Source organism: Coturnix japonica, chromosome 4, assembly GCF_001577835.2.
Source record: "Coturnix japonica isolate 7356 chromosome 4, Coturnix japonica 2.1, whole genome shotgun sequence".
Classification (NCBI taxonomy): Eukaryota; Metazoa; Chordata; class Aves; order Galliformes; family Phasianidae; genus Coturnix; species Coturnix japonica.
In genome coordinates this window covers 27,804,157-27,818,687 of record NC_029519.1, presented here as the reverse complement: position 1 = coordinate 27,818,687, position 14,531 = coordinate 27,804,157, and the positions used below count along the sequence as shown (strand labels likewise).

General features: G+C 36.8%; 1 protein-coding gene across 9 annotated transcripts in view; it reads left to right on the top strand.

Moving 5' to 3' along the window:
- TTC29 (tetratricopeptide repeat domain 29) overlaps window positions 1-14,531 on the top strand; it is a 174,505-nt gene that overhangs the window by 123,411 nt on the left and 36,563 nt on the right. For all 9 annotated transcript variants that reach the window (XM_032444412.1, XM_032444409.1, XM_032444415.1 and 6 more), the window contains 3 exons: window positions 427-518; window positions 5,475-5,598; window positions 7,319-7,550. In XM_032444412.1, coding sequence (XP_032300303.1) covers window positions 427-518; window positions 5,475-5,598; window positions 7,319-7,550 — 448 coding nt within the window. The remainder of the gene's footprint in view (window positions 1-426; window positions 519-5,474; window positions 5,599-7,318; window positions 7,551-14,531) is intronic.

Here is a 14,531-nt window from a genome sequence, read left to right as displayed (position 1 = left end):
GAAAAATAAACAAATTGTATTTGAATGTATTTTCTGAAACACTGTGAATACAAAGGGCATCGTCTTAATGTATTGATTCATAGAAATTCATGAAAGTACAGCTTCTTAAAATATTGTAAATTATGAATAAGGAAATTTATATTGTAAATCTGGTAACATCTCTTCGTTTATTGCAAAGCTCCAGAACTGAGACATTTAAATACAAGTTTGATCTTTTTAGTTCGTAATAATTATGTAGTTTCAAACAACTATTAGTGATTATCAAAAACTTGTTTCTATTGCAGCTAATAAATAAAGAAATGTGCATATGGGAAAACTTTTATTTTGCATTTTATATAAACACAAGGATTGCACACACACACACAAAGAAGAGAAAGAGAAATGCTTAGCATTGTATTTATTGGGTTTTATTTTTCTGTTTCACAGATTTTGAACACCTCTGTAAAAATCTTCACATCACTGTGTGATTCTGCAGGCCTAAGAAGAGCATATGAAGCTATAGACAAGATACTGGTAAGGTAGGTTAGCGCATCCTTGTCTGGCCGTCAGTGCAGATTCATTCAACTGTGAAAGACTTAAATTGTTAGAGGTCTGTCGCTTCCCATTACTGACTGCTTAAATTTTAAGCAGCGCCCTTCTTGCAGTAAGTGACCCTTTCATTGAAAGTTATTTTAGACTCTTACAATTGTTTTTAATGTATGATCCAAAGCTTTTCTGTACCTATAAACAGATTTATGCTCTTTTTTTTCCTTTTTTTTCTTTTCTTTTTTTTCTTTTTTTTTCTTTTTTTCATAATTCAAGGGCTTTTTTTCTTCTTCTTTTTTATTTATTTATTTTTTTTCCCCCACAAATCTGGGAAAGATCTTCCTGAGGAAATGAAATCCAGTCATATTTTTCAGGCTAAAAAAGACAGAAAAACTCTAAAAATATAGAATGCTTCATCATTTTGATACAGCTTGTTATTGTTGTATTGTGAACATTCTAAAGAAGCACACAGGATAAGACAGTAAAAAAGCCACAGAACAGACTTAAAAGATCAGGTCCCACTTTAAAAACTGACGTTAATTGAACTGAGAAAGATGGTGTTGCTGGTACACCAGCTATTGCTATGACTGACTTTTACAAACTTGGCTACCATGACACAGTGAGACAGTAGAAGTGAGGTGTCTAAGCTCTCAATAGCATTCATGAGCTCCTTGCATTTACAAAAAGCAGTAGTCTGGGTAAAAAGTGGCCTATGACAGCCAAGAGGGCATACCTAGAAAATCATGCATATTTATTTCCTTTCTCTGTTTTAGATATTCTGGAATTAAAGCACGTACACGTATTTAGTATGAAGCCCAGTGGGAGGCCAGTCATGAGCAGCAGACCTCAGGGCCCCAGAGGTTGATATTAGCGCTAAGGTACTAATTAGTGTCTTTGTTAACGACATGAATGATGTGACCAAGTGTACCATCAGCATGTTTGTGGTTAATATAAAACTGAGGAGAGGTAGATGATATACCCCACAGTTGTGCTGCCATTGAAAGGGATCTAGCCTCTCTGCAGAAAGGGGCTAATGGTAGTCTTGTGAAGCTCAGGAGAGGGAAAAGCAAAGTTCTGTACCCTGAAAAGAATATCCCCAGGCACCAGTACAGGCTGTGGACTGACTGGAGGGAAAGGAGCTTGGCAGAGAAGAACCTGGGTTTTCTAGTGAACAAGTGACCATGAGCCAGGTAACCCAAGAAGCCAGCAATGTCAAATCATGGCAAAAACAACCTGCATTACACAGAGCATTGCCATTAGGTCAAGGGATGTGATCCTGTACCTCTACTCAGCACTGGTGTAGTCAACTCAGGATCACAGCATATGCTCCATCTCTCAGTGCAAAAGAGACATGAGCACAGCGATCCAAGTCCAGCAAAGGGCTGTGAAGATGATGGACTGGAGCATCTGTCCTGGGAGGAGAGGCTGAGAGAGCTGGGATGCTTCAGCCCCTGGAAGAGAAGGCTCAGAGGGGATCTAATCAGTGTCTCTCTGTCAAAGAAGACGGAGCCAGGCTCATATCAGTGGTACTTGCTTACAGGACAGAAGGCAATGATTACAGATTGATATACATGAGAGTCCACTTAAACATACACAGAAAAATATTATGTGAGGGTGAATGCTGAAACAGGTGGTCTAGAAAGGTTGTTGGATCAAAACAACCCTCAAAAATTATTCAAAACCCCCAGCACACAATCTTCTACTTGACCCTGTTCTGAACCAAGCAGATAGACTTGTTATCCATCTCTTCCAACCCTGAACTATTCTATGTAAAGAGAGGCTATCAAATTTTTAATTTAGAAAAATACAAGTTTCGGTTTACTGTCATAGTAAACTTTTGGATGTTTACTATAGCAAACAAATCAGTGTCTGGTAAATGTAGAAAATATTGGATGAATGCATGAATTATTACTGTTGGTAGCAGTCTCAAGACTTATCACTACTTGTTTTCTGGGGTTTTTTTAGCCTTACCTAGACTAGACTTGTGCAAATAATTTTAAACTTGATGGATAATGCCTTTAAAAGGAAAAGAGATGACTGTATTTCTCTAGCTTCTGAAACAGTGCATTATAATCTTAATGTCTGTGAGAATGTGTACCGAAAGCCTTGTAACATATTGGAGAAAGTGGCAGCTCCCTCCCATAAGGCTCAGAAATTGTCTGTAGCTTTGGAAATTTTTTTGAAATCTTTGCTACAGATGTTTCCACAGACCACAGAAACCAGAAAATCTTTATCATCTGCATTTAGGCATGTCATTTTCCAGGGAAATATCTGACATAATAGCTTCATGTTCTTGACTTATTCTGCCAGTGTCCACCATGGTAATGACTTCTTGTGGACGCATGATTTATACATCCAATTCAATCACATGAGCAATCCTATAAAAGGTGCATATTTTCATAAAAGCCTAATAGGAGTAAAAACCTCATAGGGCATTTTAGCATGAAACTGGAAAATGAGTTGCTGTAGATATGTAATCTCTTCTGCTGAAGTCATCATAACTGTTCTGTGGGATCATGAATGACTATATCTTTGGGAAATTGCATTTTATGCATTTAGGAAGGTGATGTCTAAGGAGAAAGAACGTATATGGCTGTAAAAAATAACATGTCGATTTTTGAAGGAACTATAAAATATTAGGTCTTTGAGCAAGAAAGACTGTTTATCATGTTATCAGGTCACATGCGCGATAAAGTGTTTCAGTAATCCTTCTAGCATACATTAAATACCTCAAGCTGTAGTGCTTTTAAAACTACTTCAAAAAATTGTTGACTACCAACTGGCTGCTAGTTGGTGTAAGTGAAGTTCTAACACCAAGAACCATCCTTCTAGTATGTGTCAGATTGATTTCTGCTTGCTTGCAAGATATTATATGCCCTAACAATTTTTATATTTTCTGTACACGGAACATAGGTTTTTATATGAAATATAAAAAATGACCAAAAATACATCAAAACATTTCTATTAATTCATGAAATTAAGAAAGCCTTTTTACATTTTCTCCTGTCACTGATTCCATTTGCTTTATTACTTTCAGCCTCTAGCCCACAAACTTGGTGGCACAATCAACAAACCCCTCAGTGGCTGTTTCATCCCTGCTCTATTTGATTTCTCCACTCTGAGTAAATGATTAAGTTTTCATGCATTGGTTCAACCAAAATCTATGTTCACTCAACCACATCCTTTATTGATTACTTCTACTGCAAACAGTAGGCCAAGTGTGATATACATAATTGGACAGTTGTCAGGGGATGTGGGTGTTAACAGTCCTGTTTTCCCAATTGGAAACTGGAATCACCTTGATACACAAATATTCTGCACTGTTTCATTCTCATTCCTCGGACCGAGGAGTCCTTTTCCTCAGAATATATGTTTTTAACTCTCAAAGGTCTGGTTGAATGGATTTAATGATTGTATCATATAATATGCTCTTCAAGTTGCACCTGTGCACTGCATATAGCAAACTAGAAAAACTGGAATTAATATTTGTCTAACACTTTAACCTTGTCCTTTAACTTATATAAATCATATGCTAGATTTCTGTTGGGATATACTTGATTTTCTCTTCTTTGGGAAAAAAAGAAAAAAAACAAAACAAAAAAAACCCATAGGTTAAAAAAGATGTTTCTAAGTCTAAAATTTAGTAATCTTTTGACATTTTGGATACATTTTTAGTATAGTACATTTAATATTCTCATTAAAATTAGCAAATTGTATTAAATTCAGCTCTGATGACTGACAACTAAACTTTATGTTAAAGCATATACATGAATGTTTCAAGCATGTTAGTTTCCATTGTTTTAACATCCTTCTGTAGGAGTCTGGCCCTTTTCAGTCACATAGAGATCACTGAAAAATTGTACATTTGCTGCAATGCTTTACTGTTTTCCCTGTCCAGTGGAAGACTCTACCCTACTATAATTACTTCTTTTTGTAAGGCAGAAAATTGCAGACTTGTGCTGGATTTTGAAAGCATATGTCACTGATGTGGTTTGCAAAAATAGAGATAAAACCTAGTCAGTCACTTATGGCAGGAATATAACTTGAAGGTGTTTTAAAATAGAAAATAAATCATCGTTCTTTATCACATACAGAAATTTCTGTTTCTGTGAGTTTCTTAATTAAGAGACAGCATTTTCTGTCTTGCTTGGTAGCTTGACATTTAAAATGCTGTACTCCTAGATTAGTGGCTCAAGTTCATGGCTAATATTGAGGTCAGCTGCAGTAACACTTCAGCCTTAAAGGGAAAAAGAGCATAGTGCCTTACTCACAAGCAAACCTAGATATCTATTATACCTTGTAACCATATGGTAGAGATGTGATGTTGTTAATATGACTGACTTTATTAAAAAAAAAAAAAAAAAAAAAAAGAAAGCAAAAAAAAACCCCAGAAAAACAACATGGAAATCTGCAAGTGTTATTGCCAATCTACATGAGCCAGTTTCCATCTTAGATTCAGCTGTGACCTCAGGTTGCTCTGATCTCACTGGGATTTGGAGGTGACACCTGCAATTCATAGTTTATAGGTTCGCCGGTGTGTCTCTGGCAACCTTTGATCCACCCAGCCAAAGTGCAGTGTTACGCTCATGAAAAGTCATCCCTAGAATTAAGAGATAGCACCATTATAGAGCTGCTGCTGTATTGCCAGGGTTATATAGCAAGAAATGATGAGGAAAAGCCTCACTGGCAAGCTAGCATTCCTGCTTTCACTCCTTGTCAGGTTGTGAGGTCCAAATATTATCAGCTGCTAAGCTGGAAAAAAAAAATAGAATTTTAGTAAATGGAAATTCTAAAAAACCTGCAAAATCATCAACAGCAATTTAACTCAGTTTAACTACTGTCCTTTAAATAGGGCACAGTTTTCTAAAGAAGTTTTTAATTCACTCAGAATGATCTGATTCTCACCATCTGGGTGAGTATTTAATTCTGTACCTTGTCCTTTGCTTCAGTCAGGGAAAAGTGTCTGAAAGTCTTAAACACTTGGAAGAGTTTAAGAAAGTTGCTGACAATGCACATCTAAGCCAAAGCGTGGTGGATGCGTGTGTGTTGACTGGGAACATTCACAATGCAAGAGTAAGTAAAATATGCCTTAAGTTTTGGGTGAGGTGAACATTTCACACCATATTTGATATGTTGGGTTTTGTTCTAGAATGGGTAAATGAAAAGTCCAAATTCAGATCATAAGAACCTTTCAGCATTGTGAAAATTACAGATCCAAATCACGGATGGGGCCATACATGCTCTTAAAGAGCCATCGGTTAACACAATTGAAATTTTATTGTACATTAAAAGTCATGCTTTTAAAATATGAATATACATTATATTGCATATTAATATGCAGTTTCTAATCTTAGCTTGATTTCTTCTTTACGCTCTCTCAGACAAATTTATGAAATGGGTGCAGCAAATATTTAGCCAAAGGTCAGTATTGATAGTACAAGGGTTTTCAATTCTTCATGCTCCATCCAACCCAATGGCTCCAATTTACCTGTTTAAAAAAGAGGATAGGTAGTGACATAGAGCTAAGGACAACAAAGAATTCCCCTTATTGGAGTCCCCAAGGTCTTTTGAGGTGCCTTATTTTGGAGTCACTCTGAATTTGCTCAGGAGGCTGGACAACGTGGAAATTAGGAAACACTTTCACTAAACACAGGAATACCCTTTCATGCTGGATATTTCTGAATAGCACCTGACACGTTACTGGTAAAATGCTGAAGTTTTCAGCTTATATGTATGTAGTTACACAGTCATATGTGGTAAACCTCACACTTTCTAGCTCTTAAGTGTTTTTATTGCCTAACTTTTGGCAGAAATTCTTTCAACAGGCTGATTGTTCTTTACTCATTACTGAGTGCTGATATGCCTAATTTTGCTGTCCTGTTGTATTTAAGCAGGAATTTATCTTCTTTCTTTCCTTCCTCTTTTTTTACATTTCAGACACCCTTTAAGCAGTCATACAAATTTTGATCTCTAAAAGCGGTAACGAGATCAACAAGTATGAAACTAGCCTGTACTTCTGGTCTCTAATGCAGAAGGGAATTCCAATCTTACTATAACAAGTAGAGAGTGACAGGATAAGACATCTCTGAACATGGTTTCAGTCAGGTCAGTTTGTACCATCAGGGCAGCTATAGTTTATACTCCTTTTTACAGGATTAATGAATTTTGGGTTTCTGTATGGTTCAGATAAATAGATAAAATCTTTGGATTTTCTCTATTTCAGAGCAGCTGACATATTTTTTCCTACTATTTCTCTTTTTGTTTGATTAGGAATACCCCTGTCTTTGAGCATACATTTTCCTCCTGTAAATCTGTAGGCTTTCACATCTGTTCTTTCCATTGCTTTATGTCCACTGTTTCATTACCCTCATTCCGCCATCCCCCCCCCCCATTTTAAATATTTCTTTACTAAAATTTATTATCCCAGTGGTAAATGAGGAGTTTTCCTCCTGCAGATATAGCAGTGAAACAATGGTGATAACTCCTAATTGCCCTGACTGAAATTGGTATTAATACTTCATACTGAGAGTGATTTGCATGTTCAAAATTCTTCCCGGGCAACTAAAAATGATCCAGTTCCTGATAAAGATATGAGCGTTCTTTTCTGTATTTTAAATGCTATGAAACTGCAAGAGAGTGGTTTTCTTAATACTGTGCCATGAGTCATTCTGTGAGTTGGCCTCTCAACTGCAAAATCTCTCAGGTGCAAGAGGAGCAGGTTCTAATAACAAGGTAATATACAGGTGACTGCAAGTGGTCTTTACAATTGTTTTTGTTTTTCTTTCTTTGCCAGGGGAATTATGACAAAGCTCTTGAATATTTCACTCAAGCTTTTGAGGCAGCAAACACTTTAAATAATTTGTCCTTACTTAATGAAACAAGAACTTATTGTGGCATTGCAAAGGCTCATAAACTGATGGAGGTATTTAACAGCCATATAGAAGCAGAAGATCCCATCAGCCTCAAGTACTTGCTGGCATGGAAGAAGAACAGAAGTGACATGTGCAGTGACCCTCTCACAGACGGTAAGACACTGGTTATGAAGCACATTAGTGCTGTATTGTCCTCAATGGTTAAGTCATTTTTCTTGTAGAGTTTTATTGAATTATTTCTTGTGTTTAACCGTATTGGATTACCCTTGTGTTGAATGAAGGTTAGATTTTCTCCTTTGTGTGCTTATTTTAAAGACAGAATTAAATAGGTTTAAAAGACAATGTAGCTGAGAGAAACAGGTATCAGTAGTTGCTCTGGAAAATAACTTTTTCAGTGCTGTTTTTTCCAAAGCATCACAGTTCTGGGTCTCTGAGTTCAGTCCAATGCCGTGATTTTAAACTTAATGAGAAAGAAAATAAAAAAATAAAAGTTAATTTGCAGTCAATTCTTTAGGTACATCCAAAAATAAATTTCCTGTAATCCAAAGTAAGGAGTATATTTTGCTTAATATTGTGGATGTTCTAATGAATTTAGAAGATCTTTCTGTTTTATTTTTGTTGTCCTTGTACGTAAGCAGAGTTTTGGAGAGGAGGAAAAACTGTGGTTTGTCCACTGTGTTTCATTGGCTCAAATACAGAAGAGTACAGAACTTTGTGTGGAGCAGACTTCTTTCTTCGCTGACAAAATCTTCATTGTCTTTTTCCCCCCTATAGACTATGTAAATACAAGGCAAAATGAATTATCTATTATCAGTTTGCTGATACAAGTATTGCAGTGAGGAAGAAAGAGAGAAATCTACTTTTGTTTGAAATTTTCTTCTCTGTATATTTGTGAATCTTGAGTAAAGTGGGAAGAGATCTGCCAGGGCAAGATCATAATACTTGCTTGCAATGGAAGTTTGGAGATCTAGAGTTACTGTTTATAGGTACTGTGTCCAGAATTCCCTCCATTTTCCTATTCTCAAAATCAGAGAACTGCTGCTCTTTCTTCTGTGTTGTTTTTTTTTTGTTTTTTTTTTCCTCTTCATAGAATAGGAAAAGTTAAGAATAGCTTTGGTAATTAATTGTATACAGAGAATAAATGGCCTGGTAATTAGCAGTTTCATAGGTGTCAGGACATCAGACACTGAAAATTAAGGAGAGCTATAAGACAAGGACATTCATTGACAGGCAGAAGAGACGAGAAGTGTTTAGTTTTCTGGTGATGCTAACCAGGCAGTTCCTCCTTAAAGACGATGCTTTTCTTTTTCAATGGCCATTTATGTATATTTATGATTTTCTTTCCTTCATAAACAGTATTATCAGAAACGTATTTTGTTAGCTGGCAGAGTTAACTTCTTCATGTCTCCTGCTGTATGGGAAATTGGTAATCACAGCCTGAACCTCATATTAATCAGCTGAGGCAAGTGTTGGGTCAGCTGTGGGAGCACAGGTGAGAGTAATTTAGCTGTGCTCCTGGAAGGGGTGAAGCTTGACTCTACCTCCTCTAGACCTCATTTAAGGGCTGACCACCACTAAGGTAGCATCTCTTGGAGATTGCTCCTTGGTGGAGATTGCCTCAGTGGTTCCCAGCAGACCGAAGGCTTCCATATGGGTGAGTTTTTCCTGTAAATAACCTTTTGGGTATTTACAACTACCATCTTTTTCATTATTGCTACCATATACCTGCAAAGAGGTGAATTTTTAGACCTTCACTACAGAATGTAGTGAAGATGACAATAATGTCAGCAGAGATGGTAAAAGAACAAGCTTTGTCAAGCAACTTTGCATTTGTTTTATATGAGGATCATTAGCTGTATTTGCAGTAAAGAGATAACGCTGACAACAAAAGACAGCAGTGTTAACAGCAAAAAATAAAACATGGAGACCTGAAGGAATGGAACAATCTTTGTATTTTTAACATGTGCTTTACTTCTTTCACCTACAAGGTTTTCCATTCAGCTTTTACACAATTTTTTCTAGCCAGTTGTGATATTCCTTTATATCCTGAAATGTGTGTATTCCTTTAAGCTCAAGTTTCTTGCTCCTCTTTAACAAGACTTCAGGGATAAAAAGAGAGTTATTAGAGAAGCTCTTTATGTCCTGGCAAGCATGGTAGCAGATACAAGCTTTGCCTGCTGAGATTCTCTACTTTCAGCATTTCTACCTAGTTTACAATGTTACTGATGGCATTATGATTTTCATTTTAGTTCCAGTAAACTCCAGGAACCCTGTGGCTACTGCATATTTAACAGCTCTTCCAGTTCAATATCATTTTTCTCATTAGCACTCCAAGCTTACTCTCAAGATACCCAGATTACATCCAGGAAAACATAGTGTCACACTGTCAGCACAATCTGTAACACTCTTCATGTTTTGTGTGCCAAATCTCTAGTTAGTGCTGGCATTACATTGTTAATATTTTTCTCTGGCAAAACACAAGCTGGCACATTTTCAGTGTTAGGATTCACCAGCTTTGAGTTCTAGGTACAGCCTTTATTCTGTCTTCCAGCAGAATGTCTGTGCATCCTATGATGAACTTGCTGCTTTGGAAATTCCTGCCAAGATAATAGGACAGTATTTCTTGCTCTTTCAAACAGCTCAGCATTGATAATCTGTTAGATTTTTCTCAGTCTTTTTGAGGATAAAACTGCTCAAGACAAGATACAGTGGCTGTTCTTAATCCGCAGGGGAATTTAATGAAAGGAAGAAGGAAGGTAATAAGTTTTCATTTCTAACTGATATGGCTGGGTATTTTTTCTATGACAAAAAAAAAAAAATAGTTTCTGTAGTCTTTAGCAAAAGAAATACTTAGGCTGATGGAGGAATGATAACATTTAAATTCAAGTACTGCCCAATACCTTATGTCTTTCAGCAAAGACTTATTTTCTGAATCAATCGCTTCAATAACCAAGCAGAAAGAAACCATAACAAATGTTGAGGTAAAGTGAGTAATTAATAAAGTGGATGATTTGACCAAAGTTGTCATGGAAAAAAGGGCTGCGATTGTCAGAAAACTGTATTTATAAATGCAGAAGTGATTGTGTGTCTACCTGCTGTATTTGATTCAGTTGCCTCACTTCACTTGTAGGAGTTTACGCCATTGTGCAATGCTGCTACAAGAACAAATGTTTGGTTGTTGTTTTGGTTTTTTTACCTTTGTTTTGTCAAAGGTGTACAAAATAATTATCAACAGAATCAGGAAGTAAAAATTCTTGAGACTCCATGTTAAATCCCAAAAAAGGAAACTGCAGTGTTGTCTAAGGAGAAAGTGTTTCTCAGGCCTTTCCGTAAATAATCTCCTGACTTGTAGCCTTCTGAAAGGGAATGGAAAGCTTAAAGAATTTGAATGCAGGAAAATTTTGGATGAAATTTTGGACATTGATTACATGTAATGCTGCCCAGGAATTGTGTTTTCTGTGAGTGTGGCAACTCCTGATCCAAGTCATTGCATCTGGCAGGGCTGTGTTTCACCAAGAGACCTTGGAAACCCAAATTCATGTAAGCATTTTTAAGAGTAGGACTCAAGTTCAAATATTTTATTTTCCTCATACTAAAAATTCTTCTGTTTTCTTGAGAAATGTTCTGTGCTTTCAACCAAACTTTGTATTTACATGTATTGATTTTTAGAAAATTCAACATCACAAAATTACTGTAGGATTTTGTGTGCTTTTTTTCTATTAGTATTTTTTGTTTGTTTGTTTTATAATAGCACATTTACCACATAAATGATTGTCTCACCTCCACCATCAATTCTGAAGTCTTGCAATCAATAGAATTATCTTGTCCCATTAACCCTTCCATTTTTCAACATGATCTGAACTATTTCTAGCATTCTACACCTGAGCAGCCTTCAGTATGAGTTCAAATGCACACACAGCTTAAACTATAGCTTAGCTCATTTCATGGCATTTTCTTTCTCCCCTGCTCCCTTATATGGAGACCCTAATATTCTTTCTCCTGCTCTCACAGATGTAAGAAATAGTACATTCTGTAATACGCATGGGTCCTTTTTGTCATGTAAAAAGTCAAATTGTCATCCTATCTATTCACATTCTTAAAAGATGTGGCTGAAGTAAAATTAACTTGGCAAAGAATGGAGATCTTGTGAGATTAATTTTAGATTGTGCTTATCTGTGACTTCAACCATCATTAATAAGGGATTATCCCTAAAGGGTCATAAAATCAGAAGCAAGATGAAAGATTGCACTAAACAAATTCTGTTAACATTTCTCTACTGTAACTTATACCACCACTATGTGATTTATGGGCCATTGTGATAATATTGTCCAGCAGTAGAACAGTCTGCTACATAATATTAAAAAAAAAAAAAAAGGCTATTTTTTTTTAACTGTCTCTTCTTTCTAAAGTACACTAATTCCAGGAATCCCTCTAACATTGCAAATCCTGGCTTTCCTCCATTGGTGAACCATGTTCATTAATACTTGAATTTCCTGATGAAAAATGGTTCTGATTTCCTGAAGTAGCGTGCATAATAAACTGTGCTTTGTCTATCTAGTACGTGTTCATCAGTGGTTGCAGGGTTGTTGATATGAAAACATTTAAGAGAAAGCCATATCTTTTCTAAACTACAAAAATAACAAGTCTTTTATACCTTATGCAGATGTGCATCCTTAAAACTGTTCTTACATGATGTCAATGAAAAGGTAGAGGCTTGTGGTAAGAGGATCCTTTCACTGCACATTCCAAATCTGAAGCTCTGTCAAAGACTATGTTATATCCTGATACTGTTGTGGAACTCCCAGAATTGTGCACATGCCTGCACTCCCTCAGAGTAACTCTTCCTGTGTTTTTTGTCACTTGGTTCATTTATTGCATGCTATGTAAGCACTTACATGTGCAGCTCTGTTGTTTGCCTTTACAGAAGGCAGATATAGAAGTTTGTGCGGTGACCTTGCATTCTTAAGTTCTCATACAATGTTTACATTTGGTAGTATGGTTAGTGGGCATTGTAACAAAGTTATTGAGTAAAGATAATTAAATATACACGCTGTTAGTGAAAAAGCTAGACTGACTTTGGATGGACCAAACCACAGTTTTCATCTAGTCACTGCCATAAAGAAGGCAGAATTGATTCAGGTCCTCATTTTGAACATGGTGAAGATGCCTGTGCCTTCTGAAGGCTTTCTGGGTCCGTCTGTCCTCTTGGTCATACACTTGCTTTTCGAGACCCTGGAACTGGAGTTCCTAGTGGGCTCTGCTTCATGACCCATGTGCTTATGATTTATGTCAATATAGAGTAGCAGGAATAGAGAGTTTATTTGGTTGTTCAGCACATATTGCTAGCATGATCAAAAATTAATAAAAACAGGATTCTAGGGACAGATTTTGACATTTTCTCAGAAACTATATCTGAACATGAATGGAGTTATACTTGTTCACACTTCTAAATAAGAACTGTGATTATTTTTTTTATTTTTTATTTTTTTAAATAATGGGGCAGAAGTGTGTGACCAAGTACAGGCTCCCAGCCTGTCCTTGTGCCAGAGACACAAAGGCTCAGGTCTTAATAAGATGTGTGCTTCAGAAGTGGCTCAAATGCATCAGGTTCCCCTACAGGAAATCAGGGGATTCCTTCTGTATGCTTTTGTGCAAGTTATCAAATAAAATAATTTACTCACTTCTGGAAAAATACTGTTGTTAGAAATGCAGGGTAATGCTGCAAGTCAATATTATTGTGTTCTGTACTTAGGCACTGTCTGGTTTTTGTCCGTGATTTCTTTATAAACGCTGCCTTCAGTAACTGGTAATTTCCACTAAGGATTGGACCTAGGCTAATGACCTAGGTCCAGCCAAGGACCTAGGACCTTGGCTGTGGATGAGCAGTACCAGATTTCAGGATAGGGTTCTCAGAATATGTTAGTGTTATTTGTGTATATGTTAATGAGTTGGGTTATAACTTTAAAAAAATTCACTATCATTCTGTCAGATGTGACTGTGTGTGTCCTTGTTGTCTACACTTACATAAGAGCATCTCAACCAGAGCAGAATTTGGATGTCTCTTCTGAATTTTTCTGCCATCTGATACTTTCTATGGAAACATCTAAATCTCACCATGCATTTATTCTAGAGGCATCCTTGTGTTAAATGTTGTTGGCATCCAGCTGTGTTTTCTGAGGCAAGCTTTCTAGATCAGCAGTAAATGGTTCTCTAAATAAGGTGGATTATTCTTTCCTATGGAAAAAAAGTACGGAAAGTGGTGTTGAAACTACTGTATATTGTCAGACCCTTTAGTGTAGTGTGGCTTTATGCACTGAGCTGGTGTAGCTGCACAGTACTCCCATCAAAAATTGCATTCCTTACCAATATAAAAAGTGAAAATCCTCAGGACAGGAGCTCAGTTCTGTTTTGATACTTTGGAACACTTCAGTGGTGCAAAAGAAGTGGCAGGTCTTACCCAGCCACATTAAATCACTGCTAGAGATATCCTTGATTTGGATATACCTAAAACTTTTAGATTTGCCTGCAGTCCAGAAAGTAAGAAATGTACTTAGAGAGAGAAGAATCATGAAGCAGAGTAGATGGCAGCTGCAGTGCTCTGGCAGTCCCCAGCTAGTTACAGGGCCAAGCAGGAATAACTGTTTGGCATAGTTTGATGTCTCCCAGGGGCTTTTGCTTCTCCACATGTGCCATCACAGGCCCCAGTCCTTTAAAGCACTTGTGAACAGAGATGTCTCTGCTGACTTTATGTTCTTCTTCTCAGAAGGGAAAACTGATCCTCAAAAAGGACCAAAGAGCTGACTTTTTGCATTTTTTGTTAAATATTGAGAAGATTGTTGTCATTTAGTCTTCATGAAGAACCTTTTATCGGTGCTATCTGCAAACATGCCAACTGAGAGAGACTGACCTAAGGCCAAGATGAAAAAGGTTCTCTGCTGGAAACCCATCCTTATCAAAAGCTTCCAACATTCTCTGGACACAAAATCAAAGACAAGACAAAGAAACTCTACTCAGTGCATATTTTCTGCATCAGAAACCCTAGGTCATCTCAGGTGTCACAGTTAGAGTATCAAACACCTTCCTTCTCCTTTGTCTCCAAAGACAGCTTCCTTTTCTTTTCTGCATCTTTTTCTT